Here is a 26,389-nt window from a genome sequence, read left to right on the forward strand (position 1 = left end):
CTGCTGTGAGTCCTCCCCTGGAGAGCCAGGCTCATGCCGCAGCCCCGGACCCACTCCACCTGCACGTGGGCACTGAGCCAAACTCTGTCCCTTTGGCCATTCAAAACATCCACCACAGTTTGTTTTTACACTTTATTAAATACATCTCTGATGTAGCAGCCGGTTTATTCATTCTCCTCGCTGCGCAGTCTGGCGTTGGGATTGGTGATCTTGATGGCGAGCTGAGCAGCTCTCTCCACGATGACCTTACGGTTCTTAGAAGACACGTTGTGCGCGATCTCCGCACAGTAGGACCTGTAGGACACAGACTGTGCCTCAGGCTTGGCTCAGCCCTGGCGAGGCACTCCGGAGCCGGCCGGAACCACCCGCCTTCCATCCCCAGTGCCAGGCCCAACCTGTTCTGGCCCGAAGCAGGGGCTCGCCTCCAGAACAGCTCAACTCTGCCGCCTGCCTTCTTGTGAATGAAGAGTCAGGAAGGGATAGTTTTTAATGGGGTTAATTATTACTCTTATTACTTTGTTGTGAAAGAAAGTGCTACAAGTAGATTCAGGCCTGCGCCTGAACAGATGCAAAGCCGCAGTTCTGATCACTATTTTATCAAAATGATGTAGATGCAGCACTGTTTGCCACCACTATAACGTAAGATTTTTGCCAAAGGTACAAGTTTGCCAGCCCCGGGACACCCTCAGTGCCCTCCCGCCAGATCACCTCTGGCAGCAGAGCAGCACTACAGAAACCAAGGCGAAACAGAAAGCACTACAGAAACCAAACTTCATGCTCTTAAAAACAAGAGCTTCCCTCGTCTCTCCCCAGCTGCGCTGCCTTTTCGTCATCCGACCCTGTGCCATTTGGGACGGGCAGCACACAGCCCCAGCTCCACAGGAGGCAGGGAGCACATGGGCCCCTCACTTACTTGTTGCTCATCATGAGCACCTCCAGCTCTTTGACGTTGTGGACCAGGAACTTTCTGAACCCCGTGGGCAGCATGTGCTTTGTCTTCTTGTTGCTGCCATAACCAATATTGGGCATCAGGATCTGACCCTTGAACCGCCGGCGGACTCTGTTATCGATACCCCTCGGTTTACGCCAGTTGCGCTAAAGAAATACAGGAAATATTTAATAGTTATGAAACAAGACCAGTCTGAAAACACCTGCATCACAGTAACAACTCTATCAAAACCAATCTCTCACAGTAACAGCTCTATCAAAACCAATGTCCAAGAAGATCCACTGTGCCAGGCTGTTACACCGTGGCTGAGTCTCAAAACTGACCCTTTGTGCTTTAATTCACCATCACCCCAGAAGCAACCATGTCCGACTCGCTCAAAATTCATTTTCTAATGAATTTCCAGTGACTTTTTACCTTGATCTTGACATAGCGATCAGACTGATGGCGGATGAACTTCTTGGTCCTCTTCTTGACGATTTTAGGTTTCACGAGCGGTCTGAGGGCAGGCATGGCGTCTGAGAGAAACAGAAACGGTATGAGAGGGAAACCCTGACAAGAGGCGGTGCGTTCTCCCGCGTACCACGCGTGTAGCAGACTATCTTCCGCTCGCTGGCCACGCCAGAGACTAGCGAGGGAATGGGTATTCATCTGCCGTCATCTCCCTCCCGCCTCCGAAGCTGGAAGAGCACCGAGAGCTCTCCAGATGCGATCCTGGGAGGTCAGGCGTTGCTCGGACGGCGGCCACAGCCGCCCTCGCAGGCCTTGCGTTCCCCACCCGCTCTCCCCCCCACAGCCCCGGCCCCCTCCGGCTCCCGAACCATCGGAACCGACCTCGCCTCACACCGAGCCGCAGCCGGTCAGAGCCCCCCACCGGGCGGCACAGCCCCCTCGGCACCAACACCAAAAGCGCCGATTTTACCTCAAACGCTCCGGTTCAACCTCACAAGGCCCGAAACGGGCGGGGGGGGGGGGAAGAGCGCGCGGCCCGACAGCCCCTGACAGGCCGCCATGGAGGCTGCGGCCCGCAGGGTGCCGGCAGCCCGCGGAAAACGGGTGGCGGAGGGAAGGGGGGTGTCGGCCGTGCCGGGCCAGCGGCAGCGAGTGGAGGATGGCGGCGGATGGGGGCGGATGGCGGCGACTCACCGGCAGCTGGATGGCGCCGTCCGCCGCTAGGCCCCGCCGGAAGAGGGAGGGGGCGGGCCCCGCGCGGGGGCTTATGGGAGAGGCGGGAGGTCCTGGCAGCTTCGTAGCGCGCCGCCGCGCTACGAAGCTGCCAGGACCTGGCCGGCGAGTGGGCGAAGGCTGAGGTTGTGACGTCACCGGAGCGGCGGTACCGCCGCTCCGGTGACGTCACAACCTCAGCCTTCGCCCACTCGCCGGTTTGCTTCTTCAGATCCCGGGGAATAAAGGCGTAACGTTGTCCAGGAGATAACTTACTGCTGCTTGACCCATTTCTGCGTTTACTCCTGTGAAACAGCCTAAAAACTTCTTTACCTCAACCCATGAGGTGGGTTGGTTTGGTTTTTTTTTTTTTTTTTTTTTCTTTTTTCCCCCCTCGCTTTTACTCTCCCGCTGGGGTTAAACCGCCACGCTGTCATTATTATACACGAGAAATACCCCGAGGAGCTCCGGGCTACAAAAGTGGGCATACGTTTATTAAAAAAATACAGATATTTTAAACATTTATTTACAATGAGCCACGCCAAGTCCATGGCACAGATATTTAAATTAAGAACCTGACAATCAGAGCCACGCAGCAGGGACACCCACTGCACACAGCCGTCCGGGGAGAAGCGGCGCTCATGGCTTCTCTCAGTCGATGCTCAGCCTCTCCCGGTTCTCCCAGAGCCACGCGTGGTACACGTTTAACTTGTGGTCCTGCGGCTGCACCTAAAACATAGCAAAAATGTTTAACGTTTACTAAAATACCTTCTCTTACCGCTCTGACGTATCTCCCCTCCCAGCTCAGGGCCCCTCCATACCTCGCAGGGAGCAGCGAAACGCCATGCTGCGGCAGGACGGCCCCCACGCACCGAGGAACATGGGGCTCGGGCAGCCCTGAAGCCACCCACCTCCCCGCGAATGGCGAGGGGGGACCCACGCCACAGAGCAAGATGCAACTACCCCTCGCAGCCAGCACGAGGACCCTGGCATGGCAAAGGCCCCACGAACACCCATCCCGGAGAGATGCCAGGACCTGGGTGTCAGGAAACAGGGAACCAGTTCTTAACCGGAGCAGGGAAGAGAAGCTCACCCCCACATCAAGGAAATAAGAAAAAGAACACAGTGAAAGTGGAAATTACAGAGAAAAAAAATAAATCAAGGTGACACAAGTCTTCATTTACAGGTTCAGACCTGTAAAAGGTACATTCTGGGAATTCAACCTACTGAATATATAAAAATTGCTGTCTTTTTTTTTTAACCCAAGGAAGTCCACAGGTACAAGCCCAGCAAAGCCAGAGGATGGAGCCCCGTGGCTGGCAGCGCACTGCAGACCAAGCCCTGGCAGCACGGCCACGGCCGCAGCACCCACCTCCTTCCATTCATTGACGCAGAAGATCCTGTAGGAGTCGTTCCCGTACTTGCCGATGCCGTGCAGCTCGATGGGGTACTTCCATCGCTTGCTCAGGTACTCATCTGCAATGTACAGGCACGGACGTCACTGCCTGCAGCACGCAGAGAGCAACTCTGCGCAAACTCCCCATTCTCTGCTGTTGTAACACACCTCCATTTTGGAACATTGTACATGAAAAACAGGAGGTTTAGCTATTTCCTGGTGAAAGCAGGCGATGAACCCCTACGAGATACATCTTAAACACCTTCTAGGCAAATCACTGTGGGTGAGTTTTAATTAAATCTCTCTCCTCAAAACCCACAGAGGAATACTTTTATTCTAAATATAGAAAATACCAGAATCATAGAAAAATTCTGGCCAGAAGGGCCTTCCGGAGGTCACCTGATGCAAAACACGGCAGAGACACCTTATCATAGTGCTGCAAAACACAACATCAGTCCTGCAGGTGTTGTATCTTTTAACACTCAAAAGAAGTCTCATGGACAAAGGTCTCTTGCAGAACTCACTACGTATGTTATTTCATTCTCAGTTAAGACAACAGGATCAGCATCTTTGCATATGTAAGACCAACATATTCCAGAGCTGCATAAAACAAACCACCACTAGTATTTGCCAAGCAGAAGGAAAAGTTTGGAAAGAATGCTGTTTGCTTCGCCAGTGTAACTTAGACCCTTCCACAGGCACGCTCAGGAAAACCTACCTGAGAACCTGATGATCGTTTTTGCTCTGAGTTCGTAGAGGCCAAGAGGTCTGAGCAGCTCTGACATTTCTTTCCAGTCTGCAGTCCTGGTTATTTCAGGAGAAGGATACTTCTTAAGGAACTCCCAGAGCACAGGAATTGCCATTTTACCTAGTGAAAGAAATCATCATAAACAGAAGACCGTGCAGGCAATTCTCTTTTCTGATGATCTAGCTACGCTTTTTGAAGGGAGCTTTTTCAAAGGCAAGAGTTACAAATTAAAGACTTTTTGTTGTACACTGACACAAGTTAATATACATTTACTCTTTCATTAATGCCATTTAAAAAATGACAGCTGTTCTGACCCTATAACACCACCCCAACATTTACACAACATGAAATTGTATTTCTCTATTTACCTGAAGTTTTATTGAGAAATATGGTTGCAATAAGAAGTTTCCACGGATCATGGAAAAGTGTTTCTTGGACCAGATTAAAAGGAGAACGTGGTGGAGTCCATTTTCTGAAGGCCTTCCTTCTGGGTGGGCTGGGAGCTGGACACAGAGGCAACACAGGAAAATTTACTGGGCAGTAAAGGATGGATTTACCTATTTAACGGAAAATAATTTTTAAAAATGAAGACCTTTTGAAGCAGATTTATCTTTGTGGGGGCACTGTATGTGGCTGGAGCGATGGCAATTCACACATTAGTTTTACAGAGCTGCAGAGGAGTACACGTCCCCTGGCACAGGCTGCAGGAAGAGCCGAGGCTACCTGCGTCCCTCCCCATGTTACGTGCATTTTCTGAGGAGAGGGGCCCTCCCCAGCTAACGCCATGCTCCTTAGTGCGGAGCAGCAGCCACAGGGCACAGGGGGACACACCTCAGCGGTCTGAAGAGAACCTCTCCAAAGCCCATTCACCCCATCACCTCGCAGATGCTGGCGTTTGATACCAGCCTTAATGGTTGCTTGCAAGGTACAAACCACTGAGGTTTAAAAAGGGACAAGATCAGCACTGGTGCAGTAAGCCGAGCTCTCCGATGCCACCTAAGCGAGGCCAGTCTAAAACTGAAGAAGATTTTCCATAACAACGTGTGATCTTGACCCATCCTATTCCTCCCCCCCCTAAAAAATGATTTATTTTCCTAAAGAATATTATACCTTCTTTACTGTATTTACTTGAAAAATATGGACTCGTTTTCCTCCTATCCACTTGTGTTTGTGGGATAGACTCTTCTGTAAAGAAATAACACTTCAGCATTAAAAAGAAAAAAAAACCAAGTATTTTGCTGTCTCATTTCATACACCATTTCCCTTTATGTTGTGATAGAAATGCAAGGATTTCTTGTAGGTGTACAGAACATAAACGTGCTTTAGATTCACTCCAGTAGTCCTCTGTATTTCAACTCTACGAAAAATCTTTGGAAGATAAACCGCTACCTTGTCACAGTCCGAGGAAAGCGATTCTAGCACATGAAACAAGGTAAAACTGGCCTTTTTTTTATGAATCAAATTGACCAGCTACGCAACAACATTAAGAGAGTAAGTGCACAGAGGGTAATGAACATTATTATATTATACCATACAGCTAAAGAGATCAGTGAAGTAAGTTCCAGTTGTGAATAAATCTGCATTAAGCTAAATGCTGTTGGATAAAGAAACGAGACAGATTCAGATGTCAAAGCAGCTTGATCTGAAAGGGAATACTTTGCTCATATAGTTAGCAGAACCCCCAGCAGAACATTAGGATGCTGTTCTGCTCAAAACCACACAAATACCTGGTGGCATTTTAACTGCTGTGAAGCTTTTCTTGTCACACAGCTGCAGGACGTTAGCATCCATTTCAGTGTCAGATTTAAAATCATGGTTACCTGAATTCCCTTGATCCACCTCTTTCCCTACTTTCAATCCATTGGTTTTCTCCTCAGATTTTGCAGAAGACGCATCATCAGAACTTGTCTCCACACACTTCCCCCCTGCTCTGCTCTCCAGCTGCCTTTGTGAGCGAGCTGCCGCTGACCTCAGCTCTGTGCCTGACCGCAACCTGGAAACCCTTAACAGAGTTCTTCCCAGGCCCACAGGGTCTGCATTCTGATCAGCTACACCCCGACTATCAGCGACACACACGTCTCTCTGTCCACAGAATTTCTTGTTTTGAATGCTCTCAGTTTCCTGTTTGTTACACGCTCTTCTCTGTCTTTTGTTTTGGGTACTGTCTCGATTCCTCTTTTCTGAGCTCTTTCCAGTTTTCTTATTCTGAGCACCCTTCCCACCTGCCCCCTTTTTCCTGGTTTTCAAACAGTCCTCCGGGTTTATGCCTTTCATGATCAAATCTTTGCTTTCCAGAGTGGGTGTAACGTTTTCCAGGTGTTCATTTCCAGTCTGAATGTTTTGAATTCTGTCCTCTTCACCATTTTGCATACTGAGGCCTTGCACCTGACTGTGACAATCCTCGTTCTCTGAAACAGTTCTCGCTTTTGTACTGCATCTTCTCACCCTCGAACGGGTACTCCTCTGGCAACGAGCTGGGACATCAAAATCTGCTTTTAGCATCATCTCCCCAGTTTTCCGAAAATACTCCACACATGCACTTTTCAATCTTCTCTTACTTCCTTCAGGACTGAGGTATGAAAGAAGAGTAAATTAGTGAGGAATTCTTCATAGTGTAGAATCACGGAATGGTTTGGGTGGGAAGGGACCTTAAAAGCCCACCCAGTGCCACCCCCTGCCCTGGGCAGAGACACCTCCCACCAGACCAGGCTGCTCCAAGCCCCGTCCAACCTGGCCTTGAACCCCTCCAGGGATGGGGCAGCCACAGCTTCTCTGGGCAACCTGGGCCAGGGGCTCACCACCCTCACAGCAGAGAATTTCTGCCTCAGATCTCATCTAAATCTCCCCTCTTTCAGTGTAAAACCGTTCCCCCTCGTCCCGTGGCTCCCTCCCTCGATCCAGAGTCCCTCCCCAGCTTTCCTGGAGCCTCTTTAGGGACTGGAAGGGGCTATAACGGAGCATTCCTCGTTCTTCACTTAAAAAAACTATTCTAGTATTTTAAAAATAGCAGAACACACGTCAGAGCCAGCCGCCAAGCGATGTCTAGCCCAGCTTCTGTGACCGGCCCAGCGCAGGGTCACACACAGAGCTCACAGATACCCGCCGCGGTGCTGCCCCTCCCGTGAGCCCCGTCTAGGCGCCGGTGCTACCGGCAGGGCACGGCAGCGCGCCTCGCCATCGGCGGACGGCGGCTCGGATGCGCCCCGGCCTCACCTGAGGACGCACCCGCCACTCCTCCCCGCCCTGCGGCCCGGCCCGCCGCCACCGCCGCCCTGGCCCCACTCGGCCGCCGCCATCCCCGCCGCCGCCTCCCCGCCGCCCGCCGCCGCCATCTCGGGCGCCCGGGTCACGTGAGGCGCCGCTGGCGGGCGCCCCCTGCCGGGTCGGGGGACCCGCGGGTCCCCGGGCGCGTGCGCGTTGCCCGTGGCGCCGGCGGGGCGGGTGTAAACAAGCGCGCGCGGCGGGGCCCTGAGGGGTGGCGGTGCCGTCCCGTCCCGGGGATGCGGGCCGCCCTCACCTGGCGCGACAAGGCCGAGCAGTGGTGAGCGGCCCTGGGGGAGAGCTGGGCCCCTCCGGCCCACTCCGCAGCGATCGGGGCACGGCCCGTGAGGAGCTGCGGGGGGGCTGCGGGCCGGGGGCAGGCTGGCCGCGGCCTGGCCATGGCGCAGCCCGGGGAGCGGGGCTGAGCAGGGCTCGGGGGGCTCGCCGGCACCGGTCCGACTCGGCTCTGTCTCGGCATCGCCGCGCGGCAGACGGGCTCCAGAGGCGCTGGGCCAGCGCTCTCCTTCCCCTTGGCAGGCCCGCCGCGGGCAGGAGCGGCTGGGCAGCTGTGGTTCCTGTGGCCTCGGGGTTCATACTGGTGGTTCAGTAACGCAGAGACTTCATGGGGTCGTTGTTGCTTTTTTCCCCCCTTTATGTTTAGCCAAAGGCTAGCAGCCTGCGTCCGTATTTGTGCACAGGGGTACCGCTGCTGGCTCCTTCCAGCCCCGCCATCCCCGTGTGCCCAGGCCTGTAGCGTGGCTGGTGGCCGGTCCTTGGGCTTATCCCCCGGTGCGAGCAGGCGGTCACAGAGGGTTCTTCTTTGGGCAGTTTTCTCAGGAATCAGATATACTCTCCAGTATGCAATTAACAATTTTTGTTATGTGGCATCTTTGATGTTAAAGACAATATATTTTTTGCCTACTAATGTGGGGGTTTCTTGGGGGGGGTTGTTTTGTTTTGTTTTCTTTAGTATTTATGATCTTGCATTCAAACCGGATGGGACTCAATTGATAATTGCTGCTGGAAATAGACTGCTGGTAGGGAAACTTATTTCTCCTCTTGCAGTTACAGCTGTATGAATATGATTCTTTCACATTAGCTTATGAATATAACCTATCAAAAATCCTCTTATCTCTACTAGTCCAGCCTCATATCTATCTATATATATTAATGTGTTCTAACTGTAAAGTGTTTTGAAGCTTTTTAATGTTTCTTAACAAGTTTTAAGCTATATTTCCAAAAGTAATGAGATTTAATTTACTTGCATCGTCTCATCCTCTCTCACCTCAGCCAGTGGTTTGAAATCCATTAACCTGCATCCAAACTTAGGACAATGGCATAGTATACAAATACTGCATTATTACAAGTCTTATGGAAATCTCAGTGAAAAGGGAAAAGAAACTCAAACTGATGTCCCTACTCGGTGAAAAGCTTCAACTAGAGCTTTTTTTGTGATTCCCTGGGTCCACTTGCCTGCTGCTAACCCAGCAATAAGAGCAGCTCAGGACCACGCTTCTCACGGTTCCTGCAAAGCTTTCAGATGGCGCAGGCGTAGAAACTGCGGGGGTGAGCGCATGGATGGGTGGCACGGTTACAGAGATGTAGTTCAGATCTGCAGGACAGCAGCTTTATTATTTCCAGTGCTCCCAGAATGGTATATTTAGTGATAGTCCTTTCCAGTAACTTACTACATTTAAACATCTAATGTGGGGAAAGAAGTAAAACAAGCTGGCTAAATGAGCTGTTTGGTAATTTCTTTTGTGCATGTAACTTTCTGATACTGAGTCCTCTTTCATTCTGAGAAGTATTACGTTAAGGAAAGCTGCTTCTACATTTTAAAATGTTTTATCTTGCATGGACTGTGTGCTATGCAAAAAAGCAAACACAAAAGAAAGTGTATAATCTTGTTGGCCTTCAGTAATTTTATATCCTAGTCCTCACTGGAAGACTTTTTTATGTATATTTTTTTTGTTTGTATGCTTGTGTTTGTATTTTTTTTATTTTATTTCCCTGTTTAAATAGGTATATGATACTTCTGATGGAACCTTAATTCAGCCTTTGAAAGGACATAAGGACACTGTGTACTGTGTGGCTTATGCTAAAGATGGTAAATATAATTTGGGGGGGCTTTGTTAGTCTGGTTTCTAAAGTGCACATCTCTTGTTGTTTCAGTAATAGTATTTTGAACATGTGTGTGAGTGGTGTTTGGTTTGTTTGGTTTTTAATGGAGAGTTTGAGCTGCCGTACGAATGCTACATGGAGAAGTACTCTATTTTTACATGTAGGGCTACCTGTTCATTCAAGAAATGTAGTCCCCACTTCCCTTTCCCTTCTACTTCAATGCTGGCTAAGTTTATATTTTGGAGTAATGTGAAGAGAAGGCTTACCCCATAGGTCTCTAGAACTGCACCTGCCTCTGATTTTTATTCCCATAGTTCCTCTATCCCAAAGCTTCCCGATCTTCTGATCCTTCACACGTTACCATGCTCAGTACAGACCTTATTCTGCTTCCAAGTCTTTCATTGTGTCTGAGTCTCATTCTGTGGGGACTTACTGTTTAAGTTATAGGTGATACCTGTGAAAACGTACCACTTTTCCCTTGCCATCATTAATGTAAAGCCCCAACCCGTGACTGGCTACTTGCTTGCATGGCTGGGCTTTAATGAGGCGTGCTCTGTGGGAGTAACAAAATAAAGTCATTGGAGTTTCATGTGGTTGGAGAAGCACAGTCACATCAAAAGGCTTGCAGCGTTAGGCCCTTTATTACTTGAGCCTTGTCAAGTTCAAGAACTTCTTGCTCTCTCTTTGATCGAGTATTTGGAGTGAAAGTGATTCTTGTATGTGTGGGATTTAAATAATATTTAATTCCTAGGCAAACGTTTCGCATCTGGTTCAGCTGATAAAAGTGTGATAATTTGGACTTCAAAGTTAGAAGGAATTCTGAAATACACGTAAGTGATGCCTTTCAATTCTGTGCCTCTCAAAAATGGACTTTGATTATGCACTTCTGCTGTCAAAGAGTATGTGCCATTAGATTTGGAAAAAGGCTGACTAAGGTCAGAGAAAATGCTGGGGGTAATAGGAGAGGGAAAAGAACAGTTGAAGTATCTGAATGAGGCAGGAAAGCAATTAAAGGCATAAAGACGGTGGGAAGTCTAGATAAATCTCTGAATTTAGAGGGCTGTCAGAGAACTGGGGAAACTGTGTAAATATAAATAAAATGAAACAGACTATGACTCTGATCTTGTATAATAAACAAAATTAATATAACTCTGGTTCAAAGACCAAATTAAAGATAAGGTTTGGTATTTTCAGTATATTTCCGTATTTCTTCTGGCTTTGTTTTTGTTATACCTCTTAAGCAGTATCTTCAAATTCTCTTTCTGAACGTGTGTGCACATTTATTACTAGTTAGTACGCACAAGCTAGCGTACTACTAGGAATGTACACAGGCATACTTGTTTTAGAATTTGGATATAACCTTTAATCATATTTTGCAAACCATCATCTATGTACATTTTTAGCTAATCTTGATGAAATACAGTGAATCCTGCCACTTAGAGACAATTTTTTAAGGTTTATTACTGATTTAGTTTACATTAACTGCAGATTAATTTGATGTGATATAAACTGATCGAATTATTTCTGGCATCTGCTAGACCTTTCAGCTATCTTGCTGAAAGCCAGAAAAGGGAGCATTTAAGAATGATTTACTGAAATATGATTGTAACTTCATTCTAGGCATAATGACTCTATACAGTGCGTTTCATACAATCCTCTTACTCATCAGTTGGCATCCTGTTCTTCCAGTGATTTTGGTATGTCTTCTTCCTCTAACTTTTCCATTAAGCCAGTAAACTCTATTATGTAGCTGAGCTAACTACAGATAGCTCCAGTTCTTCATATGCAGAAAAGATGAGATACAAAGCTACCTAAAGTTAAGAAACATTAGATGCTTATTTAAATTGCTTAAACTCAGTTGGAAAGGACTATGCAGTGAGGTGCCATGGGGTAAAATGTACTACTTTGTTACTATGATTTTTTGCAGACACCCCCTCTGTGTTGTTATGATGGATTTTTTTTTCCTGTTTACTGATAAATAATATGTATTTAAATGTCCTTCTAGCACTGGCTGAGACTTTGATCCCTCTGAAGTCCCAACTGAGTTTTCTGACAATGTTAGTTTCTAATCTGAACACCGGTAAACACTTACTTGCAATTTACTTTGGCTTTCTGTTTGTTTTAATCAAGGCTTGTGGTCTCCTGAACAGAAGTCAGTCTCTAAGCATAAAACTAGCAGTAAGATTACTTGCTGTAGGTAAGTTTTAAGGATTACCTGTGTCATTTAAGCTAGTTTCAATACAAACAATTCAAAACAATATGCAAGCTTAAAGAAAAAAAGTTGAAGCAAAATAGTTCAACGTACGTGGAGACAGCACCTAGCAGTATGAGAGAGGCTTCCCTGCCCTGCTGTTCAGTACCCCTGTGTGCTTCTGCTGCTTTGCCGTTCTCATTATTAAAATACCTGAGTAGCATTTATAATGCTCCAGTAGGAATATGACTAATATTTATCAGACGATTTGTTCTTTCTTGTGTATTCTTCTCAGAGAGAGCTTTTATTATTTTTTTTTTTTTAATAGCAAAGGGGTTTGGTTTTTCTTTGGTGCTGTTTATAACTGAATTCTTCTGAAAGTATCAGAGAGGTGTTCTGGTCTTGAGCAAGTGTCTTCACTTCTCTCCTTCTGTTTAGCCATCTTGTGCAATAACAATAAAATGAAGTTAGAGGAAAAATAATTCTATTTTTGTTTGTAGAGCTGTTCATCTCCTGTGTTGTTGTTTTTTTTTGGTTTTTTTTTTTTAGTAGAAGGAGATATTGCCACTATGGGGAACCTGAACCAAGGGTACATTAATTTGTGTAAAGTCATCCATTGCACTACAGCAGAGACAAGAATAGAAACTAGGTCTCCTCTGCCCCAGCACCGTGCAGTTTTATCTGATCAGTGTTCTAAATGTGGCTTTTAAAAACAGCCTGGTCTACTGCCAATACTGTCATCCCAAAAGTGTATCTGTTACTTAGCACATGTTAGAAGTATTGCAAGCAGATGATAGCTTTAATTTTTTTTATTTCTACGTTTTTTTTTTTTATTTCTGTGTATATAATAAAATGTTCTTGCTGTAGTGCATGCTGTTGCCATAAATGTGGATTTAGATGCATAAACAAACTGTAGGATTATTGGCTACCTCCCAGAACTCCCTCTTAGAAGTATATTTCAATCTCTCATCCCTATTTGAGTATACTGTACCATCCTACCTTCCTGCTGCTTGTTTTTAGTAGTTTGCTCTTCAGTATGTGTGTGTTTTATCAGCTGGACAAATGATGGCCAGTACCTTGCTCTGGGGATGTTCAACGGCATTGTCAGCATAAGGAATAAAAATGGCGATGAGAAAGTAAAAATAGAGCGTCCAGGGGGTGCTTCATCTCCAATATGGTCAATTTGCTGGAATCCATCCAGGTAAATAATTTCATCTTTCCTTTTTTCATGTTGAATAGATAATCCTTGGCTTATTGGTTGCAGAAAGGCTTGACTTTCATCCCTGCTGAAACAGATTAATGCCAAGTACGTTACCTTTTTTAAAGTGATTATCTATTGGGGTTTTGGCTTGCTGCCAGTCTTTAATTGAATGGAGAAACTGGGAACAAGTTCCACTTAGATCTAAAGAAACATTTTTTTCTTTTGTGTTGTTTTTGGGTTGGGTCGGGAAGTTCTGTTTGGATTGGAGGAGAGAGAGGGAAGTTGTTTTTTCACTTCAATTCAGAGGGAATATTGTCTCAAATACGTGAATAAACAATTGCTATTGCAGTAGGTGGGAGAATTTTTGGAGTAGAGCAAATGAAGAAGAGGAGTCGGTTCACAGCAGTTTAGATGAGATACCAGTACTGCAGTCCAGGCCTGGCAGTAGGAAGTGTAGTCAGGCAGCAGGAGAAGACCCTGAGGAAGAAGATTTCAAGTTGTGAGTGAAACGTCAAAGGAACATAATTATATCTATATTATCTAGGACAGTAACGTACAAAAAGGACCAAGGGCAGAGTATTATGCAGGGTACAAAATCAGACGTTCAAAAATTAGGAAATTCTAGATGAGCAGCTGTCTGTATGGTCTTAATTAATTCTGCTAGTGTGTGTCCATTATGAGATAGTTCTTAAGTATGTGATAGCATGTTGCTTTTCCCCACAGGTGCATGCATCATGTGTTGAGCAAAGGCATGGTGCCTACTAAACAGTTAGCTTTTCATTAGGTTTTTTGTCTGTTTCCTTTTTGTTCAGTTTATGGTTAGAGGCATTGATTGCAACAGAAATGTTCAGATTACCATCTCCTTTCCTAGGCAAGAAGCTGTGGAGAAGGTAACTCTCGTGTTTTGCTGCAAGCTGAACAGATCATGTCAGAGTACAAAAGTTAACAAATTTGAGACCTGAAGCCTTTCCTTGCTCTGCTGCTGGTCTCAGACGAACAATTTTTTTTATTATTTCCCCCCCCGACCCCCCACCTTACATGGATAATTGTCGTTCACTCTTGCTCAGCTGTACTGACTTTGATGGTAGAGTGACTTTGTACTACTGTAGCTAAGAGCAGAAACTGGGCCCAGGGGCTTCATCTGTTTAAGGGACCATTAGCTTCACTGTACCTGCTGCTTATATAGTGAAACTCCAACCTTTGCAGTTATTCCTGTAAAGGAGACTGACTTTTCTTCTGTGTCCCCAAGCTGCCTTCCTCAGTTTTACATGGCAAAATATTATCTGCTGTCCGTTCAGTTTGTGGTTTTTTTTTTCTTAAAGAGTAATGTGAAGTGTATTCTGCTATCCTATTACTTGGTTCTGTTGCTCTTAGAAATTTATCAATAAGTCTCTGTAGAATTCCTATGAGATTATTTTATGTGTTTTTTTGTTAGAGATGAACGCAATGATATTTTAGCTGTGGCAGACTGGGGTCAGAAGCTTTCCTTTTACCAGCTTAGTGGCAAACAGGTATGTTTTAGAAAGTGCACTGAAGAGTGGCAGGGCATTTCTGATTCTGTTTTGTGTCCTGTATTCAAAGTGTTTGTATACTAGTGCTTTATTAGCTACATTAAATGTTTTCTGTTTTCACAGCCTTTTATGAGTGCTTTTTTTTTTTTTTTAAACCATCTTTTTCTTCCACTCTTGTTTCTCCCATGGCAACTCAGCTGTCAATAAATTAATACAATTCTTGTATTAAAGCCCTTACAACTTTGATGACTTTTGTGATATGGTTTACTGGTCTGTAGAGGACATCTTTGTATTTTTTTCAACCAGTTAAAGGGGGTTTTGTGAATTGCTTGCATTCTGGGTGGACTGGTTTGGGACTGTAGGGATTCTTGGATGTATTGTCGAACTGCCTTTGGGAATCTTAATTTAGCCAGTGATTCTGGAGCATTGAAAAGTTGTGCATGGCCAGAGAGATGAGAAGAATGGTATCAGTGACAGCAGTTGTTGCCTTGGGAAAATATGAAATGATCCTTTAGTTAATGGTTTTGATTTTTTTATTTTTTGTTTATTTTCCCTTGTAGATTGGGAAGGACAGAATGCTCAATTTTGATCCTTGCTGTGTTAGCTATTTTACTAAAGGAGAGTATATTTTACTGGGAGGTTCAGATAAACAAGTTTCCCTCTTCACGAAGGATGGTGTACGTCTTGGTACCATAGGAGAGCAAAGCAGTTGGGTGTGGACATGCAAAGTTAAACCAGACTCCAACTATGTGGTGAGTAGGAACATTTTTCTGACATTTTCACAGACCATTTGTCATATAAGATAAGACTATAAATTTCAAACTCAGTTGCTTAATCTGGAGATTCTTACTGAGGCAGCAGAACCTGAGCAGTGTCTAGTGAGGTCCTAGAACTAACACCAAAATTAAAAATATCCTGCAGAAGTAAAACTTGGGCTGCAAGAAGACTGTAAATGAGAGTAACACCTATTTTCAGATGGTAAGGCATTTGCTGCATTTTGATTTAAAAAAAAAAAGTGGGGAAAAGAAGAAAAAATGGCAGCTAATAACTTTTTGGTTTACCAAATCTAATTCCACGATTGAAGAAAATGTTCAGATCTGTTTGAGTTTCTAGCATTGCACCTTGTGGAAAATGCCTACAAGGCAACTGGTAGCCATGTATGCTGCACACTATTATCATACAAACGTGAAGAGATACAGAGCAAATTTTAAAACAAACACACACCCCAAAAAAAACCAACCAAAAAATCAACAATAAAATAAAACCAAACCAGATACCACCCACCCAACGTGGTGGTCTCTATGGTCTATGATGAGATCAGTCCTCATTTTGCATTGCACTTTTACCACTGTTTAAGCACACGTAGGCTGTAATTGGTATCAATCTATACATTATGCAGGAAAAGGAACATAATCTTCATGTGAATACTACACACTTTGCCAGTTCTCACCTACGTGTACCAATTCACTAAAATTATTTTCTTCTTGTGTTCAGGCAGTAGGATGCCAAGATGGAACAATATCCTTCTATCAGTTGATCTTCAGCACTGTTCATGGCCTTTATAAAGATCGCTATGCTTACAGAGACAGCATGACTGATGTTATTGTCCAACACCTCATCACTGAACAAAAAGGTAATTTCACACTTGCAGTCAGCCCAAAGCTTGACTCTCATTCTGTTTTGTTTTGGGTTGTTTTTTTTTAATTAATATCCATCAGAACACTTGGAATGTATGCTGCATGTACCAGACAGATTGTTGTCACTTTAACAGTAAAACTGAGGAATACTGTTTGCAGAGTGAGAGTGCAAACTTGGATTCTGGAGGATCAGCGCTGACAAGCTTAATGAAAGATGTGGGGATTTGAAAGGACATTGGGAGGGGCGGAGGCTTTTAAGATAAGGTTTTAATCTCTGCGAATGAGATAAAAATACAGCACATCATATTTAGCTTTTTCTTTTTTTTTTTTTTCCTTACTGGCAGCCTCAAGGGTTTGTGCTGATTTTGTTTCTTCGTACCCACTGGCTTTTATGGCAAAGAATCAAAGTATTGCTCCAGAATGTGCTGTTGACAAATAATAGAGGGTGATAAATTGTGTCGGGGATAGAAGATTACATAGAAGCAGAACAACAAACGTATCTGAGCAGGAATCTGCTTTTAATTTTAGAGGTGCTCTAGAAAGATTCAATTTGAATGTATTAGTAAGTTTTCTGGTTTCTGGATCCGTTATTTTCGTGTCATCCTATACTGTATTGTTTTTGTGTTTTTTCTCTCTAGTTAGAATAAAAGGCAGAGAGCTTGTAAAGAAAATTGCAATCTACAAAAACAGATTAGCAATCCAAATGCCAGAGAAAATCTTGATTTACGAGTTGTACTCAGATGATTCTTCAGATATGTATTATCGGGTGAAGGAAAAGATAGTAAAAAAATTCGAATGCAACTTGCTGGTTGTATGTTCAGATCACATTATTTTATGCCAGGTATGTGCCTTAAAATCTAGAGTATTCTTGGGGTGTGTTCAGACTTTAAGACAGCTGTCCAAATAGCCGGTAGGAAAAGATTGTACTGTGTTAGTGCGGTTGTAATGTGCAACACTGACGTACTTCTGAGCAATAGCTGCGGCATGCCACAGGTGGCTCTGTTTCAGTGAAACAATCTCTGTAGTGAATTTGATAAATTAGCACATAATCCAGGGGAACTTTTGGGTGGGGGTGAACTACTAGAAGAGGTGGGGTTGGTTTTTTTGTGTTTGTTCATAGCATTGGAAAAACTTAAAGAACTCACCCTGTTAAATTGACTGTTTGACTTTATGATTTTTACGCGTAAAAGTAGGCACACATGCTAGGGGAGGTATGAACATAGCACAAAAGACACAGTGGTTTTATCTTTACTTCTTCCATACAGTATTTTGTATGTTATTGTGTCTTTAGGAGAAAAGATTACAGTGCCTCTCATTTAGTGGCATTAAAGAACGAGAATGGCTAATGGAATCTCTTATTCGCTATATTAAAGTAATTGGAGGACCTCCAGGAAGAGAAGGCCTCTTAGTCGGTCTAAAGAATGGTCAGGTAACACACAATGTTTGGTATGTGTCTTTTCACTGCAAATAAAATCTGGTTTATGGTCTTAGGGGTACACTTTAGGAGCAGTGTGCTCATTTACAACCTAGAACTTGTGACAGTCTCATCTTGTGATTAAAACCTAATTACTGGTATCTTTCACATTCTCTGGCTGTAAAATTCATACTGAGAGAATGTTTGTTCTTAGTGGGGCTTAGGGGTGCGTGTGTGTGTCTGAAATTGCTGTTTATTTCACAAGCCAGTTAGCAGCTGAATATTTCAAACTGGAGCCCCGAGGTACTGATACAGAGAACACAAATAGATCCTTTGTGTCTTCTGTATCTATGCTATATATTCCTGTAGTATTATATTAATGTAATTGTTTAACTGGTGGAGCATTAAAAAATCGAGGCTGTATAGCATATGTTTTATTTGTATAGGCTTGCCACCTAGATTACACCGTGGAAACAAGTCTTTTCAAGATACCTCAAACTGAAAGCATTGCCTTAATTTAAATGCAGAGTTTACCTCTGAAAAAAGTTGCAGTTGGATGCTTTAAACAGCATTAAAGTTTGTACTTGCTCTGCTATTTCTAGTTTTAGGAACAAAAATGGATGGACTGACTTTGGTTTCAAATATGTCTAGATTCTGAAGATATTTGTTGATAACGTCTTCGCAATCGTCCTGTTGAAGCAATCCACGGCTGTGCGCTGTCTGGATATGAGTGCATCTCGAAACAAGCTGGCAGTGGTTGATGAAAACGATACCTGCCTAGTATATGATATTCATACCAAAGAGTTGTTGTTTCAGGTAAAATTCCGTGTCTTAAAAGAAAAAAGGGGAGGCGGGGCAGGAAGTGCTTAGGAGCACAGAACATACCAAAAGTGTTGCTGTGCAGAAATGTATATAACTGTCATTTAAGCCATTAATCATGTTTTGTAGGATTTAACTGTGATCTCTTTCTCTATCGAAACTACCCTTAGAGAGATGGTAGACAAGGAGATATATGTGAGCAACTGTTGAATAAAGAGCATTTAAACATGTGACCTTTTCAGTTTAATTTAGAGCTCTGTCCTGCTTCCCTTTGAAGCATTACAGTTAATGAGCATTTTGGCTTTATCATTGGTATGAACAGAATTAAAGCCTATACTTCTTTGTTTGTTGTGTATTCCCAGACTATAAAATGAATAATGATAATTCTCTCTTCGTTGGCAGTTTAGCAGTTGCTGTAAGGGTTCGCTCGTTAATGTTGATGAAACATTTTCAGAGAACACTGGATAGAAAGTATGCAGTGTTACAAAGAAGGGGTCTGTAACTTTCTTTTCGTAACGGGGAGAAAAATGATTAATTAAATGTGCTAGCTAACCAGCAGCATATCATTATGGAATTTTATATTATCTTCTACAGTTTGGTAGTATAGATCACTAGTAAATACAAAACAAAGACAATTACAGCTATTTATTAAAATGTAAAGTTATGGCCCTGTAAATCTGTCTAGGAATATACTAGGCTTTAGAATATTACAAACATAAATACCAAGTGTGTGTGTGTGTGTACGCACCCAGGCTATAATAGGTCAGACATTCTAGCTGAAGGATGCGTATTTCTTAGGAAAGAAGATGTGATTGCATCTATTGTAATCATCAATTATTTTGCTCATTAGGAACCCAATGCTAATAGTGTGGCTTGGAACACACAGTGTGAGGATATGCTTTGCTTTTCTGGAGGGGGTTACCTCAATATCAAAGCCAGTAATTTCCCTGTCCATCAGCAAAAACTTCAAGGCTTTGTTGTGGGTTACAACGGCTCCAAGATCTTCTGTCTTCATGTTTTTTCTATGTCAGCTGTTGAAGTTCCGCAGGTAATCCTTTAATCTCATTAAGTGTTGCTTTACATTTCATAAACATCAGTGTTTAAGAAGTGAAGAAGCTTTTCTGAGATTTACTCATATTCCATTACCAAAATATTGTCATTCACACTTTCTTCATCGTTATTTGTTATATTGCATAATCTATTTTATTTTTGTTTATTTGGCATTAATTAAGCTAATTTCCTCTTTGCTGTTGTTGATTATTGTTTCTAATTATCCCTTTCTAATTGCAAATGCACATAATCTAAAACCAAAGATGAAGATATGGTGCTGGTGTTACCTCCTCCTGTAGCTTTACTGTAGTCTATGTATCTTTTCTCAAGTTGTAGTATCATTTTTCTTAGGAGTACATCAAGTACTGTCTTATTGTTGCTTTATCTAGATGTATTTAGGCAATATTTAAACTGTGTATTTTAGTCTGAACGTATAGTACATTAGTTAAATAGTTAAATTAGTTAAAGCTAACCTGTTCGTTCAGAGTGTTCGAGCTGTAGCTGCAGATCCCAAGCCCTACTCTGGCTGTGTCAGGCTGCAGTTGACAGTTTCTCTTTAATTCCCTTTTAGGGCTGGTCCTTGAGGTCAGTGTTTTTTGGGCTTAATAGTCTCACTTGGTAAAAGAGCTTTGTCATCAGGCTTGGTACAGAAGGGCCACTTCCTCATGATACCTCTTCTTTTGGGTTTGAATATTGCCACACTGGGCTGTCGTGCCACTTTTCATGCTTTTAGCCTTTGAGAACAAACTATCCCCTCCTTTGCTCTGCTTCCATAGTGGTAAAAATCCCTCAACAACCTCATTGGCTCATTGTACATAATGTTTATCATGTACATGTTAAGAATTCACATTCTTAACTACTACTTAATATGCAAGGAACTGAAGATTTCAAGATGGATGCTTTTGGAATATAATTAACCCAGCTTGTCTAAAGATAGAATAATAGTAACCCCAGAATGTTGTTCTGTTATACAAAAAACCTACAGTTATTCTCTGTGGAACTTGTAATGGTTGTGATTGTAATATATCTTTTTTTTTTATTGCCAAAATATGTAGAGACTTTCACTACTATATCTCAGTATTATGCTTTCTAATACATGTTTTTCAATGGAAATCCTCAGTCTGCCCCCATGTATCAATATCTGGAACGAAAAATGTTTAAAGAGGCCTATCAAATTGCGTGTTTAGGAGTAACTGATACTGACTGGAAAGAACTGGCCATGGAAGCCTTAGAAGGGCTGGAGTTCGAGACTGCTAAAAAGGTAAAGTCATTATTTACTTATTTAGCAGAAAGCTTGGTTTATATTTTTATATATACGTAGTGTGTGTGTATAAGGTCTGTCTTATGGCTGGAATACAAAGTGGTGTTCCTGAGTTACTACCTTGCTTTAGTGTATGTATGTTATTCCACATACCAAAGAAAGCGCTGGTTTGTTTTATACTCAGGATCTTGAGGTGAGGTTTTAAACTGAAATCGAGTTTATCTCTCTAGATAAATGCCATGTTCTAAATCAAAGTGTTAAATGCAAAGAAAATGGTTTCTTTCATCTGCTAGAAAATGCCTTAATGAATTTGAGGGGGAATGGCACTGGGAAGTTGTTCAGTGGTGCTGCTGACCACCGGGTGGCAGCAAAGAATGCCTTAGCTGACTCGCTTCCCCCTCCTTCCCCAGTGCCATCAACGTACTCTTCCCCCCCCGCCCCCCCTTAAGTATTTAATAGAACCTCAGTTCAAATGTGGAGGTTTCATATTCTTTGTTATTTACACGCTAATGTTCTTTGAAAGCAATGGTGATGGGATGTCATCCTTTTAGTCATTTTCTATCTGGAACTGCTTGATTTTGGGAGTGGTCTATAAATGGGCATATACTGAAGAACAGAATTTTCTCTGGCATAAAATACTTCCCTGTTTTCTTTCACCACCTTTTCTCAAATAAGAGAGGGCGAACTGAGTTCCATGTCATGAATATTGTATGAAAGACAGAATATTCTAAAAATATGGAGGGAATGGCCTGTAACGATAGGCATCTTTTAATAACAGATTTTTTTAAAAGGAAATTAAATGCTTTATTTTTCTTTTTTTCTTAAGTAGAAGCATCTGAATAATTCCAGTTTCATAGACAGCTTTATGCAAATAGATATTCTTAAAAAGAAGTTTTCGGTGCCTCCTTGGAATTTTAAAGTAGTGCCCTCTTAGAATTAGAGCGGATTAATTTGAACAAAAGCAGCTTCTTGACATTAAAGGCTCTCATAGTTCCTAGTCCGATCTGGTGTAAGCAGAATATTCTATGCCCTCTTAAGCATTAGTTTGATTAGAAGTCTTGAACATGCAGTCTAAAGAGTTAAATTTCTATTTTTTGATGCACGTCAAGAATAAGTACTAAGCTGCTGTAACTCGCACGTGACTTTGCCACTTGAGACTTTGGGTTGCACATTTCTCTCCATTTGCAGAAGATAGTATGCTGTCTTGCAGTACTTTTATCTTACTGTCTTCTTACTTCCTTCCCTCTCCCTGAGCTACTTCTGTACTGGATTTTCAGAATGATGTAAAAACTATAAGTATATTCAGTATGCTTTGGCAATATGACCAATTATGTGTTCTACCTTGAGTAGTTTCCTTAAATTTCCTTGTCTGTATCATGCCTTGCATCAAAATGGAAAAGCTATAAAATAGCCAGAATAAATATATGTAATATTTTAAATGGCCTTTTGTGTTTCTTGGGGGACTGACATACGTAGTCCTACCAGTCCCTGCCTTTGCTGTTGAGTTTCAGCGATAAGCCGTTTGTACCCTTGTCTTACTTACTGTAATGCCTCAGGAGCCCCAGCTGCAGCCGCAGCCCATCAGGTTGGGGACTGCACAAACCAGAACACAAACCCCAGCATATTTCTGTCTCATGTTTGCATGAAGACAGCTTGATTTATGTGTAACAATATTCTGTTGATTCTTCTGGCTTTTCAAGTGAATTCCTTTTGTTCTTTTTTTCTTTTTAATAGGCATTTACCAGGGTACGAGACCTTAGATATTTAGAACTGATCAGCAGCATAGAGGTAAGAGAGTGTTAAAAATAGTGTATTTTCTTACGCTTAGTACTATGCCAAAATCAGTACTTTCTGGTTTGGAGGGATTTTTGTTTGAATAGTGCTTCTGACTGTTGGAGATGTGTTTAAAGTGAAACATCTTGATTAGCTGAAGTGACTCATATCCTAGTCATGGGACTGAAACTTCATGGAAAAAAAATGGGGGTGCAGGACAACAAGAATTTCTGAAACTGTCTTTAGGAAAACTGGAAAAATGGTCAATATTCAATTAATAATGGCTAGAATGCTACTGTGCTAACAGAGCTTAGTACAGAACACTTCATAAACATGAGTTAATTAAGCCTTTCCTTACCCCCTGGAGGTAGGTAATTACTATTATCTCCTCTTTGCAGAGCCAGAAACAGGCCCAGAGAAATAAAATGACAAACTTAAGGTCTCATGACAAGTCTGTGACAACTGGAAATAGAATTTGGGATCCCTTACTTCCATACTGTGCTCTAATCACTAGGTCTTGCTCTTTTCACACTTCTTGATAGAATTTCACCAGACAATAACTGTCTGTCACAAGCACATTAAGAGACATGGTGTCACCCTTGTCCTTTCCAAAGACTGTGTGATAATGCTTGGTTTAAAGATCTGTGTTGAGATGGCGTAACGGGAATTCCTCTTTCTCGCGCTAATTAGATTTACACCTTCTCTGAAAGAATACATTTCTTGCCTTCCATTTCTGCAGAGCTGTCCTGGTTCTGTCACAGCTGCCAGTTGGTTGCAGTTAACTTTTCTTGGTGTCTTAACATGGGACAAAGTTCTGCATTAGGAGCCCACTTTTTGAGTTTTGTTTTTTTTTTTTTTGCTTTTAAAGGGCAAGTAGGTAGACAGGAGCATTCTCACACCACCACTAACCTTTCTTTTCCACATATACTTCTCCACATCTGCGTCTATTGAGGATATTCTGGAATTGTCACGTTATATTCTGTTTAATGAGAAAGATTCCCTTTGTACATAGGTATAAACTTACTTTCAGACTTCTTGAAAATTCTCCTTCTGAAGTGAGAGTTCTACATCATTGCTTACTGTTGCTTGTGGTGTATCCGATTCCTTTTAAGGCTTGTAAGGATGTAACTAAGCACACGTGTTCCATTAATATGATGGTTTTCTCTCAGTAATGACACATTTTTTTTTCTAATTGATGACAGCAGGAAATATAACTGCCAGATCTCTGTATCTGGCAAGATTCTGTGAAGTCTTCAAAAAACAGTGTAACAATTCCCCTGATTATTCTTTTAACCAAGTTTTTAAAAGGAACTTTCAACACCAGTCCAGTATCAGCCTAGTAAATATGCGTGACCATAAGAAGGGGTGATGGCTGAGTCTCCTTTGGCAGCAGAGAATTGAATTTGTATGCTCGTGGAATGCTTTTTCACCTTTTGTGCAGTTTTCTTTAAATTCAGTTCACGTTTATATATTTGCATATGAGGTGGGCTAATCACAGTAATAATTTTATCCAAAGCAGGGTAGTAATGTGTTTCCAGGGTACAGGATAAAATACACCCATTGGAAGACAGGCACACACACGCCCATGCGTGTGCGCATCTAGGGTCCCCTGACACCAGTGTAGCTCGGGGTCTGTTGAGGGCAGGGCTTTCTCTGGGGCACCGCGCGCTGCCCGCCTGGTCCCTTCGCAGGCAGCGGTGAGCCGGCAGCAGGGCAGCCTGTGCAGGTGCTCTGCCAGGGACCTGGAACCAGGCGCTCCTGCCCCTGGGGACAGTGGTGGGGACACTGGTTTTTATTCAGATGCAGGTTAACATACTGGATGAATCTGCTTATTGCTAGCAATTATTTTCATGTTTGTCATCCCACCCGCACGTATTGTTAATTTAGCCAAATTATATGCTAGTAAGTTTCTACAGGAGAAAATAAGGAACCCATCAGATGCCTTTTTTTTAAAATAGCTTAGCATAATGATAGCGTGTGTTCATTTTCCTGTGTGAAATCAAGAGAAGTGATTTTTTTTATGACTTTGGTTTGTATAGTGACATTTAATTTTGCTCTTCCTAATTTTAATTAAGAAGGGATTTAATCCTTTAATTATAAATTCACCAGAAATGTAGGAGAGTCATAATTATCATATCCTGTTACAGGGTTTTATTAACAGTTAAAATCTAAGCCTGAAAATCTAATTCTTCAATAGCTATTTTTCACCTAGGTCCTGATCATCTAGACTATTTTCTACATCTCTCTTTGTTTAATTTTTTTTTCCCAGGAGCGTAAGAAGCATGGAGAGAACAACAATGAATTGTTCCTAGCAGATGTTTATGCTTACCAGGGAAAATTCCATGAGGCAGCAAAGTTGTACAAAAAGAGCGGACACGAAAACCTAGCTCTCGATATGTACTCTGATTTACGCATGTTTGACTATGCAAAGGTAATAGTTGGCAACTGAATATTTAAATGCAGAAATATTAATGTACCTGTATCTGTTTTCAAAGTATGATCCTACGAAAGGACTGTATGAAATGTGGGCTTTGAATTACAACTTTTTCTCAGTTAATTGGTCAAATTTCATTTGACTCATAAGGGGAAAAATGGTTTTCTTCTGTGTCTAGATGTAGTGGTAGCCTTTTTCCTCAGAGTCTGCTACTGGAGTAGCAGATTGTGTTTTGTAGATTCTCAACTGTGTCCATGGAATTCATGGCTTTTCAGTGCAATTTTTTATTGGACACTACCAAAGGTGACTCTTTAATTGTGACTATATAGTATTAATCATAGTAATTTTCCTTTTTTTTTCCCAAAGCCTAAAAATCTCATTTTTATTACTTTCTTCCCTATTACCTTGCTCAAGAGTCTCTTTTCATTTTTTTGTCTTCCAAAGATAATAAGGTAGTACACGTGCAAAGTGGAGGTGACTGCACCATAGTTTTGATTCATTTCCATATAATAATGAAAATGTTTTTCTTTCAGAGTTTGAACTTAGAGGTACATTAAGTTCTATATTAATGTATTTTATAAAGCGTATAGCATACTAACCTAGTATATTTCTGTTTACTGGAGAATTTTCTTACAAAGATACAATATTTCTTGGTGGTTTTTTTAAAACTCTATTTCCATGTAGAAATAAATTGAATATGGTTTTTAAAAGTGATGTTTTTATATGTTGATAAGAAAGCATTACTTGGCTTTTAAGTCTTGTATGGTGTTTTCTTATCAAAATCCCTGAGAATGCATGCACTGTTTAGTCTCATTCATCACTCATCAGAGCCTTACTCTGCCCAATACAGGACAAAGACTTTACCATTACATGCATATAAACTGTTTTAGCATAGATTCCACAAACTGTGCTACAGAGAGAGCTTTTTCTTCCAAGGGCTTAATATAAATACTTCGGGGCTTTGCTGATGTAAGTCTGACTTCCACTATTTTTGGCTGATGAGTCTTTTGTTAGCTTCAGTGTTTTGGCTCCTCTTGAACATAAATGTAATTCATAGATGAGAATTTTCCCATAAGTCTTCATAAGAATCTTTTAATTCTTGGCCGTAGTCATGTCTATATTTAACTAGCAGAGAGCAAAAGGTCTCGTGTCTCCTATCCTTGAGAGTAACTCCATGCAGAGGAAATTAAAGGTACTTCTTAGCATATGAAGGACGCTTCTTATGCAGGGAGTGCACAATACATGGAAGAATATGTAAAACCCCTTTGTTTGCCAGTTATTTTTCCAAGGAAAGATATGGGGGGGAGGGGTGTGGGGGATGTTTTTGTGTTGGATTTGTTTTTGTTGTTGTTTCTCTAATGCTGCCAGAATTATGCAAAGGGACCCTTAGAGAATCTGGCTGCTTGTGCTTGACTTCGGTTAGCTCTGGCCAGACGGTCCAGGCTGGAGGCAGAGGTCAGGA

At 42.5% G+C, this 26,389-nt stretch overlaps 3 protein-coding genes across 17 annotated transcripts in view; 1 reads left to right on the top strand and 2 right to left on the bottom strand.

Moving 5' to 3' along the window:
- Window positions 1–118: 118 nt before the first annotated feature.
- On the bottom strand, window positions 119–2,209 carry RPL32 (ribosomal protein L32). Its single transcript, XM_074603321.1, has 4 exons — window positions 2,093–2,209; window positions 1,364–1,464; window positions 914–1,095; window positions 119–294 (listed from the first exon to the last, which is right to left on the bottom strand). Exons 2-4 carry the CDS (start codon window positions 1,457–1,459, stop codon window positions 165–167), a joined length of 408 nt encoding a protein of 135 aa, XP_074459422.1. The 5' UTR covers window positions 1,460–1,464; window positions 2,093–2,209; the 3' UTR covers window positions 119–164.
- A 367-nt stretch (window positions 2,210–2,576) lies between these two features.
- MBD4 (methyl-CpG binding domain 4, DNA glycosylase) lies at window positions 2,577–7,591 on the bottom strand. Of its 9 annotated transcripts, none has more exons than XM_074602842.1 (7): window positions 7,468–7,591; window positions 6,075–6,823; window positions 5,365–5,439; window positions 4,623–4,757; window positions 4,225–4,374; window positions 3,483–3,586; window positions 2,577–2,839 (listed from the first exon to the last, which is right to left on the bottom strand). In XM_074602842.1, exons 1-7 carry the CDS (start codon window positions 7,584–7,586, stop codon window positions 2,762–2,764), a joined length of 1,410 nt encoding a protein of 469 aa, XP_074458943.1. In that variant the 5' UTR covers window positions 7,587–7,591; the 3' UTR covers window positions 2,577–2,761. The 9 variants fall into 9 exon arrangements, with proteins under 9 accessions (XP_074458943.1, XP_074458942.1, XP_074458940.1 ...); XM_074602841.1 differs by having other exon boundaries at window positions 4,623–4,811; window positions 7,468–7,585; XM_074602839.1 differs by having other exon boundaries at window positions 5,982–6,823; window positions 7,468–7,585.
- A 91-nt stretch (window positions 7,592–7,682) lies between these two features.
- IFT122 (intraflagellar transport 122) overlaps window positions 7,683–26,389 on the top strand; it is a 32,299-nt gene continuing 13,592 nt past the window's right edge. For 2 of the 7 annotated variants that reach the window (XR_012589310.1, XR_012589311.1), the window contains exons 1-16: window positions 8,036–8,552; window positions 9,538–9,622; window positions 10,388–10,466; window positions 11,257–11,333; window positions 11,767–11,833; window positions 12,882–13,028; window positions 14,464–14,539; window positions 15,100–15,291; window positions 16,034–16,172; window positions 16,815–17,017; window positions 17,468–17,605; window positions 18,242–18,406; window positions 19,260–19,457; window positions 20,580–20,720; window positions 22,455–22,508; window positions 24,763–24,924. Coding sequence is in view for 5 of the 7 variants with exons in the window: in XM_074602611.1 (XP_074458712.1) it covers window positions 8,169–8,552; window positions 9,538–9,622; window positions 10,388–10,466; window positions 11,257–11,333; window positions 11,767–11,833; window positions 12,882–13,028; window positions 14,464–14,539; window positions 15,100–15,291; window positions 16,034–16,172; window positions 16,815–17,017; window positions 17,468–17,605; window positions 18,242–18,406; window positions 19,260–19,457; window positions 20,580–20,720; window positions 22,455–22,508; window positions 24,763–24,924 (2,307 nt within the window). In the remaining 2 variants the exon portion in view is untranslated. Of the gene's footprint in view, window positions 7,796–7,958; window positions 8,553–9,537; window positions 9,623–10,387; window positions 10,467–11,256; window positions 11,334–11,766; window positions 11,834–12,881; window positions 13,029–14,463; window positions 14,540–15,099; window positions 15,292–16,033; window positions 16,173–16,814; window positions 17,018–17,467; window positions 17,606–18,241; window positions 18,407–19,259; window positions 19,458–20,579; window positions 20,721–22,454; window positions 22,509–24,762; window positions 24,925–26,389 lie in introns of those variants that run through there. The other 5 variants (XM_074602610.1, XM_074602613.1, XM_074602612.1 and 2 more) reach the window with 5 other exon arrangements.

The sequence above is a fragment of the Larus michahellis genome, chromosome 10 (genome assembly GCF_964199755.1).
Source record: "Larus michahellis chromosome 10, bLarMic1.1, whole genome shotgun sequence".
Lineage (NCBI taxonomy): Eukaryota > Metazoa > Chordata > Aves > Charadriiformes > Laridae > Larus > Larus michahellis.

Coding starts and splice junctions, on each gene's coding strand:
- RPL32 (XM_074603321.1), bottom strand. CDS start 1,459: ATGCCTGCCCTCAGACCGCTCGTGAAACCTAAAATCGTCAAGAAGAGG. Junction 1,096..1,363: donor ATCGCTATGTCAAGATCAAG/GTAAAAAGTCAC, acceptor GTATTTCTTTAG/CGCAACTGGCGTAAACCGAG. Junction 295..913: donor GTGCTCATGATGAGCAACAA/GTAAGTGAGGGG, acceptor TGTGTCCTACAG/GTCCTACTGTGCGGAGATCG.
- MBD4 (XM_074602838.1), bottom strand. CDS start 7,550: ATGGCGGCGGCCGAGTGGGGCCAGGGCGGCGGTGGCGGCGGGCCGGGC. Junction 4,812..5,364: donor AAGTAAATACAGTAAAGAAG/GTATAATATTCT, acceptor TCCGTTAAATAG/GTAAATCCATCCTTTACTGC. Junction 4,375..4,622: donor ATTTCTCAATAAAACTTCAG/GTAAATAGAGAA, acceptor TTCTTTCACTAG/GTAAAATGGCAATTCCTGTG.